The sequence below is a fragment of the Fusarium keratoplasticum genome, chromosome 5 (assembly GCF_025433545.1).
Source record: "Fusarium keratoplasticum isolate Fu6.1 chromosome 5, whole genome shotgun sequence".
Taxonomy (NCBI): domain Eukaryota; kingdom Fungi; phylum Ascomycota; class Sordariomycetes; order Hypocreales; family Nectriaceae; genus Fusarium; species Fusarium keratoplasticum.
Window position 1 is genome coordinate 792488 of NC_070533.1, and position 13536 is coordinate 806023.

The window sequence follows — 13536 nt, forward strand, 5'->3', positions numbered from 1 at the left end:
AGGGGAGAGGAGCGAGGGATGGGCTGTGTTGGGTTTATGAACTTGGTGAGGTTGTTGGAGGAGTTGGGTGGTCGTGGCGCTGACAAGGACTATGCTGATCGGGGCCTAGATAGGTCTGAGGGTGAGATAGTAGCCTTGAAGGTAGGGAGTTCAAAGGAGATGGGAGGTAGGCGTAAAGTTGGCTTGTAGTCGATTGCATTTGGCGCTCTGTCTCAAAGTTGTGATGTTGTCCCATCCTCGATCCACCATGTTATGCGAACAGCTTGACCAAAGACCCAGCTTCTGTGGGGACCCATCACCAGTTCTGCGAGATTTGTTAATGTTTCGAGATCCAGAGATGTTTTTACGTACAATCCAGATTCACCGTTCCCGATCGAGGTCGAGGTGAGAGCACAGGCGAGGTAAGTTGAGGTGAAAAGTGAGGATCTGCCTCGATGGAGATGGACTCACTTGGAGTCTCCCCAAGGGCCTCCAACACTCATCACAAGCAATTGCCACGAGACAACAGACACATAGAGAATGAGGAAACGGGGGAATCCGGCAGAGGCGGCACCGTTGGTCCGTACAAGCGCACCGCTCGTCTCTTGGTATCGTGTCATGTAAGGCGCAGCGTAGCAACGTCGCCAAAGGGGTCCATCTCACACTCAATCTTACCCAACGGTCCCTTAAGTCACTCAAGTACAGTACTTTCAACCGGAGCACGCACCCGAGAAAGGACAAAACTCCACTACGGGGAAGAGAAAAGGGGCTCCACGCAAGATAAGGTAAAAGAGAGGTCAATCCGTTTATTTTGCAAAACCTGGGGAGCGGCCGCAAATTTGGTGTTTTGCGTACGTACAACTTACCTTATGGAAATTGGAGAGAGGTGCGGGGTTGTAGAGGCAAGAGACCCGGGGAGGGGCTCGTGCGGAGAAGGGGGATGAGTTTGCGGGCGATGGCCGAGCATGGCCTGAGGGGGCGTGTAATGCGTTTTTTTTTTCTTGGGGGAAGATGGGTTCTAGAACCTTTTGTTGTGTTGTTGGATGGTTCATAGAATTTGTCCGTGTCTTGGTATGGGGATTCGGAGAGGCCAAGATGTATGAAGTCAGGGCCTGGCTTGGGAAGACAGGGGGATGTACCTGGAGGTGGGAGTAGCACTGTGCCAGCTGCCAGGGAAGGCGAGTCACGAACACCTTGTCCTGCATCCCCGGCGCGTCCTTGCCTATGGAACCTTCAAGTCCGCTCCGCCACAGTCTGGGGGCGGAACTCCACCATCTTGCTTTGGTCATCTGGGGTAAAGAAAGACGGGACAGCGAATTGCTTCTTACATGATCAAATCAATGTGTCAGCTAGCGGGGTCTGGGGTAACGGAACCTCATCATCAATTTCAGGTTCGTCGTCAGGAGCTTCCTCTTACATCACGAATTCACCATGTCAGCTCTACTAGCGCGACTAGCCACAGCGCCCTGGTTCACCATGTATCGCTACTCAGTGTACATTTTCGCCAACTCAAAAAACAACCTTACCCCCTGGCCTCCCAGTCAGCACTCTCCCCCTCCATTTTACAGTGCTGATTCGCCCTGCATTGGCTTCAGCAACGGCCCGGCGCCCGCCAAGGGGCTCTACCGTCGTTCTAGAAATTGCCCATTAGCAGTTTAGCCTCTCCCCCCCCGCGTTTAAATGAAAACCCGACGCCTGAAAAGCAACCACTTCTCCCAGACGCTACTGCGCAGCAACTTGGGAATTACACATGAATGGTTGAACTACAAGGTTTCCATCTGCCCGTGCGCACCTTTCCCCAGACCATCTAACCAGTCTATTACGAGATCTATATTCAACCTCACGACTATTACTTAATGGTTTCCTGGGATTGCGTTTCCCCATGGGGTTCTCTAGTGACAAAACTTGAGCCGTCGAAAGCCGAGAAGGGCCCACGAACGCCCCCCCTGAACACGACAACTTTGGTAACAAGCTGTTCCCTTGTCTTGATTTAACCTCGTGGGCCTCTGTATCCCCACGATTCGACGGTATCCGGGGAAGAGATTCTGGAGAAGGTGGCTCCATGGGCTCCGCCGGGTTACGGGGCCGTGATGTGACGCCGTCACCATCCCCACGGGGTGATGCCAAATGAGAGTCACGCCAGGCCATGACGAATGCTCTGAAACGCCTCGCTTGTGGATATGGTCTACCAGTGGTTTAGGGTCTGGAATTCCCATCCCAAGGCTCGCCGGAATGGACGGATGGCTCGGATATCTGGTGTGTCGATAGCGGCCGGCGGCCAACTCGGGCATCAGGGATTTGATTTGGAATAACTCGCCAACAAGTCAGCCCTTGGACTGTGTGGATAGGAATGATGCCAAATTACGTGCTCAAAGCCTAGTACAGTGTCGGCTTCAGGGAAGTGTCGCCCCCTTGCCCCGACCAAAGGACAAGAGACAAGCGCAGTGTCACTGACGTTGACTTGGCAGGTTTTCATAGTCCGCATTGCATTGAAGAACCCCGTGGCTATGCAAGGGACTCGCAATGAGGCAAAGAACGATATCACTGAGTGAAATATGAGCAGAGACGATTTGCTTCCTGTGCTAGGAAGACCTGCGCGAGTAGTTGGGAACATCCCACCAGTGAGTCTTGGAGCAGAGAAAATGGGCCCCGTCGGTGACGTTGAAGCCATCATCCATGGTAAGCTTTTCGATGAAAGCTGCTTTGCATCTACGGCGAAGCAGAACGAACACCTGCTTTCCAATGTGGTGTTCATTGGTCAAGCCGATGTTGCCATGCTCCTGGAATCGATAGAGTTGGCTTTTCCTCCCTGGCTGCAGGACATCCTGAAGTCAGATGTCCAACCTTCCCTCTATCTCTTCAAAATACTTGTATCTAGATGGGACGTTCATGCTATTGTTCTTGAAAACCTAGGTAGCCGTCCCAGGATCGACATTGGCTCTTACACGGCCAGCTCCGGGGCGTGCCGACTGGCATGGCGTCCTATCACTATGACGACCCTCAAATGCCTCAGCTGGAGAGCACCCTTCAGCAACTCCCTTCCACGACATCCCAGGGCAGCCGAAGCAAAAAGAAGACATGAATGGCAAAAAACAAAGCAAATGCGTCATCCGGAATTCGAATCCGAGCCTCAACTTCTCTCTGATGGAAGAGTTGAATCCTAACCCCTAGACCAATGACGCTTGAGATTGACGATGCAACCTCGGTGAGTGTCAGATAAGCGGCAGAGGTGTTGAGATAGTGCAAAAAGAAATCGCAAAAAGTGAGGTTGCAATGCGTAATCTGGGAATCGAACCCAGGGCTCCCCGACGTTACTCGAATGGCAACGGAGAATTTTACCACTAAACCAATTACGCTTTGATTTGTTGTTGAAACCGAAGCTCCCAAGTGAGCCCAAGATGGGAGATTTTGGCATCGCGAGGCGATATCCATCTCAGGACGACAATATGATGAGCCTTAGGACTAAAGCGCGATTAGGATTAGGATTGAACGGCTATGTCATCTAGGCAATGTTTAGACCATGAGTGGATGCATGCGGTTGGCTTGGCAGTATACTCAGTTCACGTCCAACCCCGACCGTCCCAATGCACCAAAGCGAGATCAAAATGAGCCACAAACTGACAACTGATTATTTGGGAAACAAGTGGAAAGATGATTGGTCCAGGTGCGCTGATCAAAGACCTCATTCATTCCAGATCAGCTCAGATGCGCGGTGCTGACCTCCGATCCCCACCACGTGAGTTGCTGTGCCTCACCGGATATCGCAATCTCACAGAGCCTCAGATCTAACAACCACCAGGCACAAGACGCCAGCTATGGCAACGTATCAGTACCAGCGCTTACAGCCCGATGAGATCCGGTTACTAGCCCTCAGCGCTGGCAGTTATGACGCCAAACTTGAGGGCAGCCTGGATATCTTTCGACTACCCGAGAATGAGGAGCCAGAGGAGGGACATCAGGTCTTGGTCACCCGCGACACAGGCTCCGACGTGCAAAATGCGCCTCCGTATGAAGCGCTCTCATATACATGGGGCTCACTCCCAATCTCTCCGCATACATTGAGCATCGTCGTCGGCGACGGGGAGACTGCGACTCTCGACATTACACCAAACCTCGATCTCGCTCTACGCCGTCTAAGACAGGACATCCCCGCGAATAAATCCCGTCTCCTCTGGATCGATGCAGTCTGCATAAACCAATCCGACCTCGTAGAGAAAAGCACACAAATCCCCAAAATGGCCATGATTTACAACAGAGCAGAGGGCGTCTCCGTCTGGCTGGGGGGCGACGACGCCGGCGCAGTCGACTTTATCGACAAGCTGCTCAACCTTGACGATTTTGACCCCCTTACAAAAGACCCCGGTACGCCGGAGGAGTGGGCGGCGTTATTGGCCTTGATGCAGAGGCCTTGGTTCAACAGACGGTGGATCGTGCAGGAGATTTCGCTGGCGAGGAGGGCGACGCTTCTTTGCGGGATGAGGAGCGTTTCGTGGGAGGACTTTTCTGCCGCTGTTGCGCTGTTCACTTCGAGGTATCAGGATCTACGGGCGCTATTTCAGAGATCTGAAAAGTTTCAGAATCACCCAAATTATCTGGGAGAGGTTGACGCCCTCGGAGCCAAGTGTTTGGTGGACCTCACGAGCAATCTGTTCAGAAAGTCAGAAGACGGCGCCGTGCTTGAGCGTCTCCTATCACTCGAAGGCTTAATCTCAACCATGGCTGCATTTGAAGCTGCGTCTCCCCACGATACCATTTACGCTGTCCTCTGGCTCGCTCACGATGCCCAGCCGGATGCGCAACACGGCGGCGCCATGTCGGATGATCACCTCTTGCAAACGCCTCAGCACTCGCCCACATTGGCCGGTATCTCGTCCGATGAAGACGTGTCGGACTATGATCTAGGGGCACACATGCCACAGCCATCGAACCAGATCAAGTTCCGAACACCATTCCCAAGGCGAGCGACGGGAACATCCTCAACCGACGGCCCTGAGAAGCTGTCCAGGAGATCAACATCATTAAAGCCCCCAGTCGCAGCCTGGCAGTCATCCTTCAGTTGTCGCTCAGTCTCCGACCGCAACCTAAGAAACGCAGAGAAGCACTTTGAGGGATATCCCACGTCCATAATTGTCGACTACAACAGGAGCGTCTATGAGGTCTGCAAAGAGTTCCTCGAGTTCGCCATCGGCCGATCCAGGACCCTCGACATTATATGCTGTCCCTGGGCTCCAGAGCCGCCTCCCGACGAGCCAAAACTGCCGTCGTGGATCACCCAGTTGGACAGCACGCCTTTTGACAAGCAGCCTGGTCATAATGTGTATAGAAGAGTTCTCGCCGATCCTCTGGTGGGATGCCCTGGTCATGGACCGAGGATCTACAACGCCAGCGGCAAGACAAAGATATACCCAAGCAAAGGCTTCATACAGGACAGAGTCTTGGTGGCCGCTGGATTTGTACTCGATGCGGTCGGAACCACGAGGAGTCCAGCATATGAAGGCATCATCCCTTCCACATGGCTCGACCTCGTCGACTGGCCGGGCCCTCCGAATCCTGTCCCCGATCGTCTCTGGCGAACCCTCGTAGCTGACCGAGGCCAAGATGGCAAAAGCTACCCCCCAGCATACTTCCCCCTAGCCTGCAAATGGATGTTTGAGCAGCGCAGCCGGAGAGGCGGGATAAACACAACAGAGCTTCTAACATCTGGGCGATGTCCATCGATAGCATCAGAGTTCCTCAGACGGGTGCAAGGCGTGATATGGGGTCGGCAGATGATGCTGACAGAAGGAAGACGGGGCTCAAGCAAGTTCCTGGGCCTGGTCCCTGCTGAAGCTCGGGAGGGTGATCTGATCTGCATCTTGTACGGCTGCAGTGTCCCTCTTGTGCTCCGGAGGCTTCGCTCGCCGTCGAAGCAGGGAAGTATGAGCTCTTCATTTGACCAGAAGCCAGAAATCATCGAGACGCAGCCAGATGGCACCGAGTCAGTTCGGCTCTCGACAGTCTCGCAGTCAACTTCATCCCTCCCCTCGCCGAACGAAACACCGACTCAGAGAGCTGCAAGCACAACCTCAACCTTGGAGCCTGAAATGAACAATACGTCACCGACAGATAAAGGTCTCGCTGTCCCTACGCAGTCACCGAGTGTCAAATTCGCCTCAGTTGGCGTGCGGAAAGCGCTCAGGAAGGACACGGCTGAGAGCAAACCGCCGGACCTAGCTACCTCTCTCGAGAGTCAGTACCAGTGCGAGCTCATCGGGGAATGCTACATCCACGGCATGATGGATGGGGAGGCTTTCAAGCATCAAAGGGAATACGGGAACAAGCTGCGGCTGTTCCACCTGCTCTAGATATCTATTCGTAGAGGGCCGACAGCAACAAGGGGCCCAGAGAGGGAGCTATGGTTCTTTGACATTCACCCAAAGCCTTCCCAGTTCCCCTTTAATATCACGCAAATGTATCTCATAACCTTCTCAGGCGCGTCACTCTGCCTCGGCCATAGCGGGAACCCTTTCGAAGCAATAGCTCAGTTATCTGGTCCCTTTCTTCATCGTCGAACTCTTGGTTCCAGTACAGCGGAGTTCCTGACCATCGAAGTCCCCGGTTGGGGTCTGCGCCGTGTTCTAGAAGCACTTTCACCATGGCGACATGTCGATTCGAGATGGCCGCCCTGAGAGGAGTTGTTGGATCAAATACACCAACTCGAGCATTAGCATCAGCGCCGTGCCGTAGAAGAAACCGCACAATCTGGATACTTCCATCCCGGACGGCTTCCAGGAACAGAGCTGGCTGTATTTGTATGTCATACTCCTCAAGAGGAGAGTTACTTCGTCCACCTCCAACATGGATGCAAGCTTCGACGAGCAGCTCTGCCGTTGAAAGATCCCAGTTTTCAAGCACAGAAGCCAGAGCTGTTCTTCCATCTTCATTTTTTATATTCACATCCAGGCCGTGCTGGAGAAGCAGCTCGGTGCCCCTGCGGCTTCTTAGTTTAACCGCCCAGTGGAGGGCGTTGTCGCCATGGTTATCCTTGATGGTCAGGTCAGCTCCACGCTTCAAGAGCATGGCTGCGCTTTCGATCTTGTTCACGGCCAGGGCAACTACAAGAGCAGCCCTGCCATGGTCGTCTTGGACGTTTATATCGGCGCCGTAGTCGACGAGCAGTTCCGCAAGGTCTGGCCCAAATCCAGCAACTGCCCAGTGCAACAGAGGGCGCCCTTCGCTGCTACCGTTGGGGTCCATACCGTGGTCAAGAAGTGCCTTGACCTGATCGTAGACGGGCCCAGCGCCATGCCTTAACACCATTGCTGGATCCAGACCGCGGGGGCTGGCGCCGTGTTGAAGCAGCAACTCGATGACCGCCGCACCGCCGCGGATCTCCAGTGCATCCTTCAAAGCCAATTGTGCTACGTCACTGTCAAGAGTGGCTCCGTTAGCGAACAGAATGTGAATAAGCCGCTCGTCTCCCAGTGCGACAGCTTTCCGAAATAGGCTGTGCTCTAGAGCTGTACTGCGTGGCCGCCGTGCCAGAGGGTTGGGGCTGATGCCTTCTAGTGTCTTCTTCAAGAAGAGCTCTGCAACTTCTGCCCCAAGTTCCATCGCCTTGTGGATTGGCTTGAATTTGTCTGTTTCTCCGAGCCATATTCGTTTCTCGAAATCTCGTGTCAGAGAAGCTCCATGGTCAACTAGCAACTGCGCAACTGCTAGATTCTTACGATCGAGAGCGTAGCACAGCGCGGTCCAGCCTCTATAATCAAGCTCATCAACGTGTTTTCCTGTCAAAGCCGTATCTTGAAGCATTCTCTGGGCCAGTGGGAGAAGCCCTAAAGCTGAGCACACGTGCAAAAGAGGAAAGCAACGACTTCCATCATGTTTGGAAAATTCACGCATTGACCCATTATAAAGATCCCACCACCTCGATCGTATAAGCCTGCCAGACTCACTCTGAACGAATGCGTTATCCGAGTCAAGCAGCCTTTCGAGACGCTCGCCACAGCGTCTTGCGTGCTCGGGCCAGGAAAAGGTGGCATACGAGGACAAGGTGTTGACTGGCATGTCATCGCGTACCGAAGCGCAGGAGAGAGCAGCCTCAAGTGCGCTCAGGCACCTCTGGGTAATATGAAGTTCCATTTCTTCAACTTCGATGCGGAATTCTGGAGTTCGTAGAATGTCGTTGTTGGCTTCGCCCTTCAAGAATTCACCCACCGAAGCGTGGACGAGCTTGACAATGGCACCTTTATTCCGCCATTGCATAGAAAAGGTAGGTTTGGCATTTCTCGAGGTGGGCATGTCCCGGGCCATCCGTCTACTTAGAGTCAAGAGTGACCCAGACATAGCTACCAGGTCGACGATGGTTTGAGCGTCCACGTCCAAAGCCTCGGCAAGTTGATCCACGGTCAGAGAGTGACACGCCAGAGTCACCCAGCGCAAGAGCTGAGCGATTTTCCCTCTCATGGGGCCTTTTATCCGAAGGAGAATCTTGGAGTATAGGGCGCCAAGGTCTTGTGGAATCGCATCCAGGGCAATCCGCATCTCTGTCTTCGTCTCAACGGATAGGAGCTCCTGAATGGCAAAGCCAACCCACAAGAAAGTTCCATCTGAGCGGTGCCAGAGGGTTGTCTTGACCTCTTTTATGAAGTCAAGGCCCAACTCGGAGAAGAGATCATGCTCTTTGATCTTGGCGCTGATTACTCGGGAGACATCCTTTGCAATCGCATCCGTCTTGGTTTCGAGATTCAGTCGAGGAAAACTTCGCAAGCCAACCATGTCTCGGCTGACTATGGCAAGCCTGAATGGGTTGTAAGGTGGCGATCTCGATCTTGATTCCTTATCAAACACCTGTCGTAGGTTGTTCAAGAGCCAGCGGGTCGAGTCCCGGTGGCATTCGTCAAGACCGTCAATTAGTCCAAGGACGGGTCCCAGTTTTGGATCCGTTAGTATGCTCGCAAACATGGCCCATAGATCTCCACGAGATGAAAGGGTGCGCTTGGTTCTCTCTCCTGTCCCCAAGCAATCCTCCACATGTTTGACCATGCTAGGAACCTGGTCCAGGACCTGGTAGAGCAAAGATCTCATGATGGCGATTTCATCACTGGTTGACTTGTCTCCACAAAAGACATAGAGCACAGCACAGTCGGGCAAAGACTCCCACTCCTGGGTCAGGAAGATGGAGAGCATAGTCTTTCCCCGCCCAGGTCTGCCAGATATCCAAAGGAGGCCCGACTCTTGGGCGTCTAGCCAAGACCGGTAGATCTCATTATGTCGAATCCACTGGCATGTTCCTTCTGTCAGGCTTCCCTTGGTATTGATGAGTTCGGCGCGGACTGAGCGCGGCTCGGAAACGAAGAGGTCATCCTTGTATTCGCGGACAGTCTTTTTCTGCGTATTGGCGTCTATCGATGGCTTGGATTAGCTAGAGTGCGTGAAAAACCAGTATCTAAACGCACCCGAGCCGACTCTGTTCATGCCAATAACAGCCGTGGCCCCCGGGGCCACGTTGACATCGCCAATAGTAACGGCGATATTGGCACGCGCCTCTGCGCCCATAGCGTCAGACGAAAGACAATGTACAACCAAGGGTAGCAGGTATCAGAGTCGGTTTGCGGATGGGGGAGAGAAGCTCATGGATGAAAGGATGAAAATGACAAAGGGCACTTCCAAACGTCACAGCCTGATTCTCGGCCTGGGCATTTAGGTAAGTCCTCAGCTGAGGCAAACCAGGGTGATTGATTGGCTACCACAAGATGCAGCTCCAAGGCATCAAGGAGGCTCCTCTCTTCAGAAGTAATAATGTCCCAACTCAGCTGTTGTCTTCCATCTTAATCGCGGTATTCATAAGTACCCATATCCATTTCTATCACTATACCTTCGGTACTGCCTTGAAGACCATCAACCTCCCTGTCTTTTCCCCAATGGCCGAAATAGTAGGCACAGTATCAGCCGCCGTAAGCCTCACAACAACAACCCTCCACGCAGTTCGCATCCTCGCCAACGACCTGAGCAGCATAAAGGACGCCCCGCAGACCATCGCCAACGCCAAGACGGAGCTTCACAACGTCCAGTCAGTCATCGAGAGCCTGCAAGCCGCCCTCAACCAGAGCAACTGGCAGCCCGTGCTCTCTGACATTACCTGTACTGGTAACCTAGAGGCAGCCCTGAAAGCTTGCAGCGACGTGTGTGGTCGCTTTCACCAAGAGCTCAAGAAGCTGTTGAGACACTCTAATGAGGGCGATTTGTCTCGTAGGGACAGGTTCAATGTCGGCTTCTTTGCCAAGAACAAAGTTGTGGCTTTTATTAGTGAGCTCAACGTGTGCAAGTCAACCATCAGCCTAGCCCTCAGTGGTGCAAACCTGTTAGCAGTCCCATGTCAACTTATAACAACAGTGACTTACCCTCAAACAGCATGGTCTCCATGGAGCAGCTCAAACAGCTTCAAGTGCTTTCAAGCCAAAGCTCCACCGAGATCCAGTCGAGCAACGGGGAGACAACAGACCAAGACCTGGCAGCTGACATCCAGAGAGGCGCTCAATTAGCAAAGGGATATCAAGATCTCTTAGCCTTCCTCCAAACCAAGGTCAACGAGAATCGGAGGCGAATAGAACTAGGAAGCGTGGAAATGCTCAACTCTGCCAGAGTCATGGCCGGAGTCAACAACACAGACGGCACAGAAGGCGACATAAACGTCAAGGTCGGCAACGTCAAGGCAGACGGCGGCAAGGCTCTCCTTGGCTACACTAGCAAAGTGGACATCGACGCCTTTTTCAGATAGTCAATGCTTCTCTCCACTTATACGGCATAAACTTAGATCATTGGCATGCTTCTCATAATCAACATTAGAACCTCTCGATTACACACAGCTACCGCTCAACCATGACCCTCACGTCCCCAACCGCCGCCCTCGCCACCTTCTTGAGCAACGTCCTCTCATCTGCCTCTCGGTACCGTTCCCACGAGTCCAGTCCTTCCTTGGCCTGGATGCTCAGCGTCTCGTACCCCTGTCGGATCACCTCCGTCACCTCCTGTGTCGTCAACCCGCTAGGCTTACGCCGCGCTGCACCGCCCTCAGACAGCAGCTGATTGTAGTGAGCGCTGACATTGATGAGCGTGTCGATTGAGTTGGTGTTGCGGTTCCCCAGTCTGTAGTTCTCCTTGAACTTTGTCAATACTTCGCCTGACTCTACCACCTTGTAGAAAAGATCGTCGTATGCCGCTGGCGTCGGGAGGAAGGCTTCACCAGCAGACAGAGACAGCGCGATGAGATTAACAACATGGTCAAGGAGGGTATCGATGTGCGGTAGATCCTTCAGGTCGGCCGTGTAAGTAGCCAAGAAGCGAACGATGGAAAGCAGAGAGCGGAAGAACTCGGGCCAGTGGTATTCAAGACGCGTGCGCGTGCGAGAGAGGTACGAGATGACGCGGAGCATGATGCCGAAGCAGAGGGAGTAGAGGCTGACATCCAGACGCCGACGGAGATTATGGTTAATGCCGTCGAGCATGGTGTCGAGCAGGGAGATGGCCAGGACTCTCTCACCCTTGACTAGGGGGAGATAGGGCTGCCGTTGTCGGCACAGGCGTACTGGTACTTTCGAGTCTTCACTGCACATTCGCTTGCAGATGACGGGATCCTCGATAAGGAGGCGGAAGACCATGAGATTGAGGTGGGCGTAGTAAGTAGCACGAGGTGACAGATAGGCGTGCTGGAGGAGATAAGATGTGAGAGAAAGATAGCTGGCAATGGGCTGTTCAGCACCCTTTTCTGCCCCCATCGTCACTAGATTAAAGCAAAACAGCTTGTTTGCGTGAGTGAAGTCATATGTTGCCAGAAGAATGGCAGCCTCTTCCTCTGGTCTGGCAAAGGGTTAGCTGGACTCTCCATTGGTAACCCACACAGCTCAACTTACAGCTTCGTGAATAGGGCCTTCGCAGTCTCTACATCATAAACAGGCTTCCTCACCGGCTTAGGCCCAGGAGCAATCGCACCGAGTCCAAGCATGTTGAGAGTCGCACTAAAGGTCCAGCCTTCAGGCAGGTCATCCTGGATCTTGATGTATCGAGACCGCACCGTCTGGCACGACTGCCCTATGCAGGTGACAATCTTCTGAATGGCCGACTCGTTGACAAAGTCGTTTAGCCGTAGCTGGTAGGGATTTTGGAACTCGAATTTGTTGTAGTTGGCTAGTAGGCCGAGTAGGATAAACGGTTCGAGGACTTGGTTGGATGATTCGGAGTCTTGGATAAACTGGTCTCATGTCAGCACCATGCCTTGTCTCCTCTGACACCACACGTACCTTCATAACTGAGGGAAATAGATCTCTCTGGATGAGGTAGGTCAACAGAGTTGTCTGATACGCTCCCGCCGTGACCGCAAGCAACACCTCGATCGCCTTGTATCGTGTTTCCACTACCCAGTCAGCTCTATACTCCCAATGCGCCAGGCGAGCCTTACAGTCTTTCCCGTTCCTGGTTATGTTTTCTAGCGCTCCGACAAAGTCGGTAAAGACGTTGTCGATGTGGTCGAGGCCGGCGAGGAGAACCATGATATCGGAGCTAGGGTGCGGGTACCGCTTAGATAGGAGGCATGACAGGAAGACGCTGAGGGTCTAGACGACGTTAGACTCGGTTTCCTGGGAGAGAAGCGACGGTATTCAACGCACATCTAGCGCATGTAGTTGCGCAAAGCTGTTCCCGCCCTTGACTGAAGCTATAGCTCTCGCAAAGAGCTCCCTCGTTCGGACCTCGAACTGCAGCACATCGCTCGGGCTCAGCTCGTTCAGGAGGCGTCGCAGGGCCGCTCGATCGGGTCGCAGTAGAAAGAACTCGGCCCAGAAGCCCTCAGTCTTTTCCTCGTCAAAGTCATCCTAGCGCAGGAGTTCGTCGATCAGTCGTCGGCGCAAGTTGGTCGCGTGTGCAGGGGGGGACATGATAGCTACCTGCACGTAACAAGTTAGACTTCGGCCACAGAACAGCGGGGGAAAAGGCAACACAACCAACCTTGAACAGAGAATCGTACAGCTGAATGATCTTTGGAGTAAAGACCTCCGGCGGAGGCTGGCGGGTGAGAGGTGACGCTTCCATACCCGCGATAACCAAATGCCCAAACCAAGACCAAGGACAGCGAATCCAAAGTTGCGATAAAGATTTTGGGCACCTTGACTTATCGAGGGGCTCGCACAGTGCTGTTAGCCGACCTGTTGCGCACGGCTTCACTCTGGATGACGTGGACTGGACTGTGCTCGACGCACGTGCACACTGTACATGCACTGCCCACCCCTTATTGTCGGCAGGAAAACCAACGACCGAGACAATTCAGGACTATAAAGGGTTAGCAGAGACAGAGAACACATGTGTTATTTGATCTCGGTAACTCGTGTCTTGGTCGGTTCTCACGTGAATGGCTTGGTTGTTCCTGAGGACAGCTCTCAGCTTGAAAGTCAGCAAGCCAATAGTTCAACAGACTACTGCGCAGTAGAGCAATTGCGCAATGAGTGTCTCCTATTGCTGTGCATTAAATCGAGTTCTGCACGCTCAGCAACGGGCCGCAACTAAATTGGTATAGATGATAGT

The 13536-nt window shown here is 53.3% G+C and overlaps 4 protein-coding genes across 4 annotated transcripts; 2 read left to right on the forward strand and 2 right to left on the reverse strand.

Moving 5' to 3' along the window:
- Positions 1-3794: 3794 nt before the first annotated feature.
- On the forward strand, positions 3795-6323 carry NCS57_00691400 (HET domain-containing protein; the record flags this gene model as incomplete). Its single annotated transcript, XM_053056782.1, has 1 exon — positions 3795-6323. The coding sequence occupies one exon, from the start codon at positions 3795-3797 to the stop codon at positions 6321-6323; it is 2529 nt and encodes an 842-aa protein (XP_052912977.1).
- A 112-nt stretch (positions 6324-6435) lies between these two features.
- On the reverse strand, positions 6436-9519 carry NCS57_00691500 (NACHT domain-containing protein; the record flags this gene model as incomplete). The annotated part of the gene is made up of 3 exons (XM_053056783.1): positions 6436-7598; positions 7917-9365; positions 9420-9519. The coding sequence occupies 3 exons, from the start codon at positions 9517-9519 to the stop codon at positions 6436-6438; spliced, it is 2712 nt and encodes a 903-aa protein (XP_052912978.1).
- Positions 9520-9884: 365 nt separating this feature from the next.
- Positions 9885-10741, forward strand: NCS57_00691600 (Helo-like-N domain-containing protein; the record flags this gene model as incomplete). The annotated part of the gene is made up of 2 exons (XM_053056784.1): positions 9885-10324; positions 10375-10741. The coding sequence occupies 2 exons, from the start codon at positions 9885-9887 to the stop codon at positions 10739-10741; spliced, it is 807 nt and encodes a 268-aa protein (XP_052912979.1).
- Positions 10742-10829: 88 nt separating this feature from the next.
- Positions 10830-13152, reverse strand: NCS57_00691700 (DUF1741 domain-containing protein; the record flags this gene model as incomplete). Its single annotated transcript, XM_053056785.1, has 6 exons — positions 12964-13152; positions 12627-12830; positions 12419-12572; positions 12261-12373; positions 11874-12211; positions 10830-11820 (listed from the first exon to the last, which is right to left on the reverse strand). The coding sequence occupies exons 1-6, from the start codon at positions 13045-13047 to the stop codon at positions 10830-10832; spliced, it is 1884 nt and encodes a 627-aa protein (XP_052912980.1). The 5' UTR covers positions 13048-13152.
- Between the last annotated feature and the right edge of the window lie 384 nt (positions 13153-13536).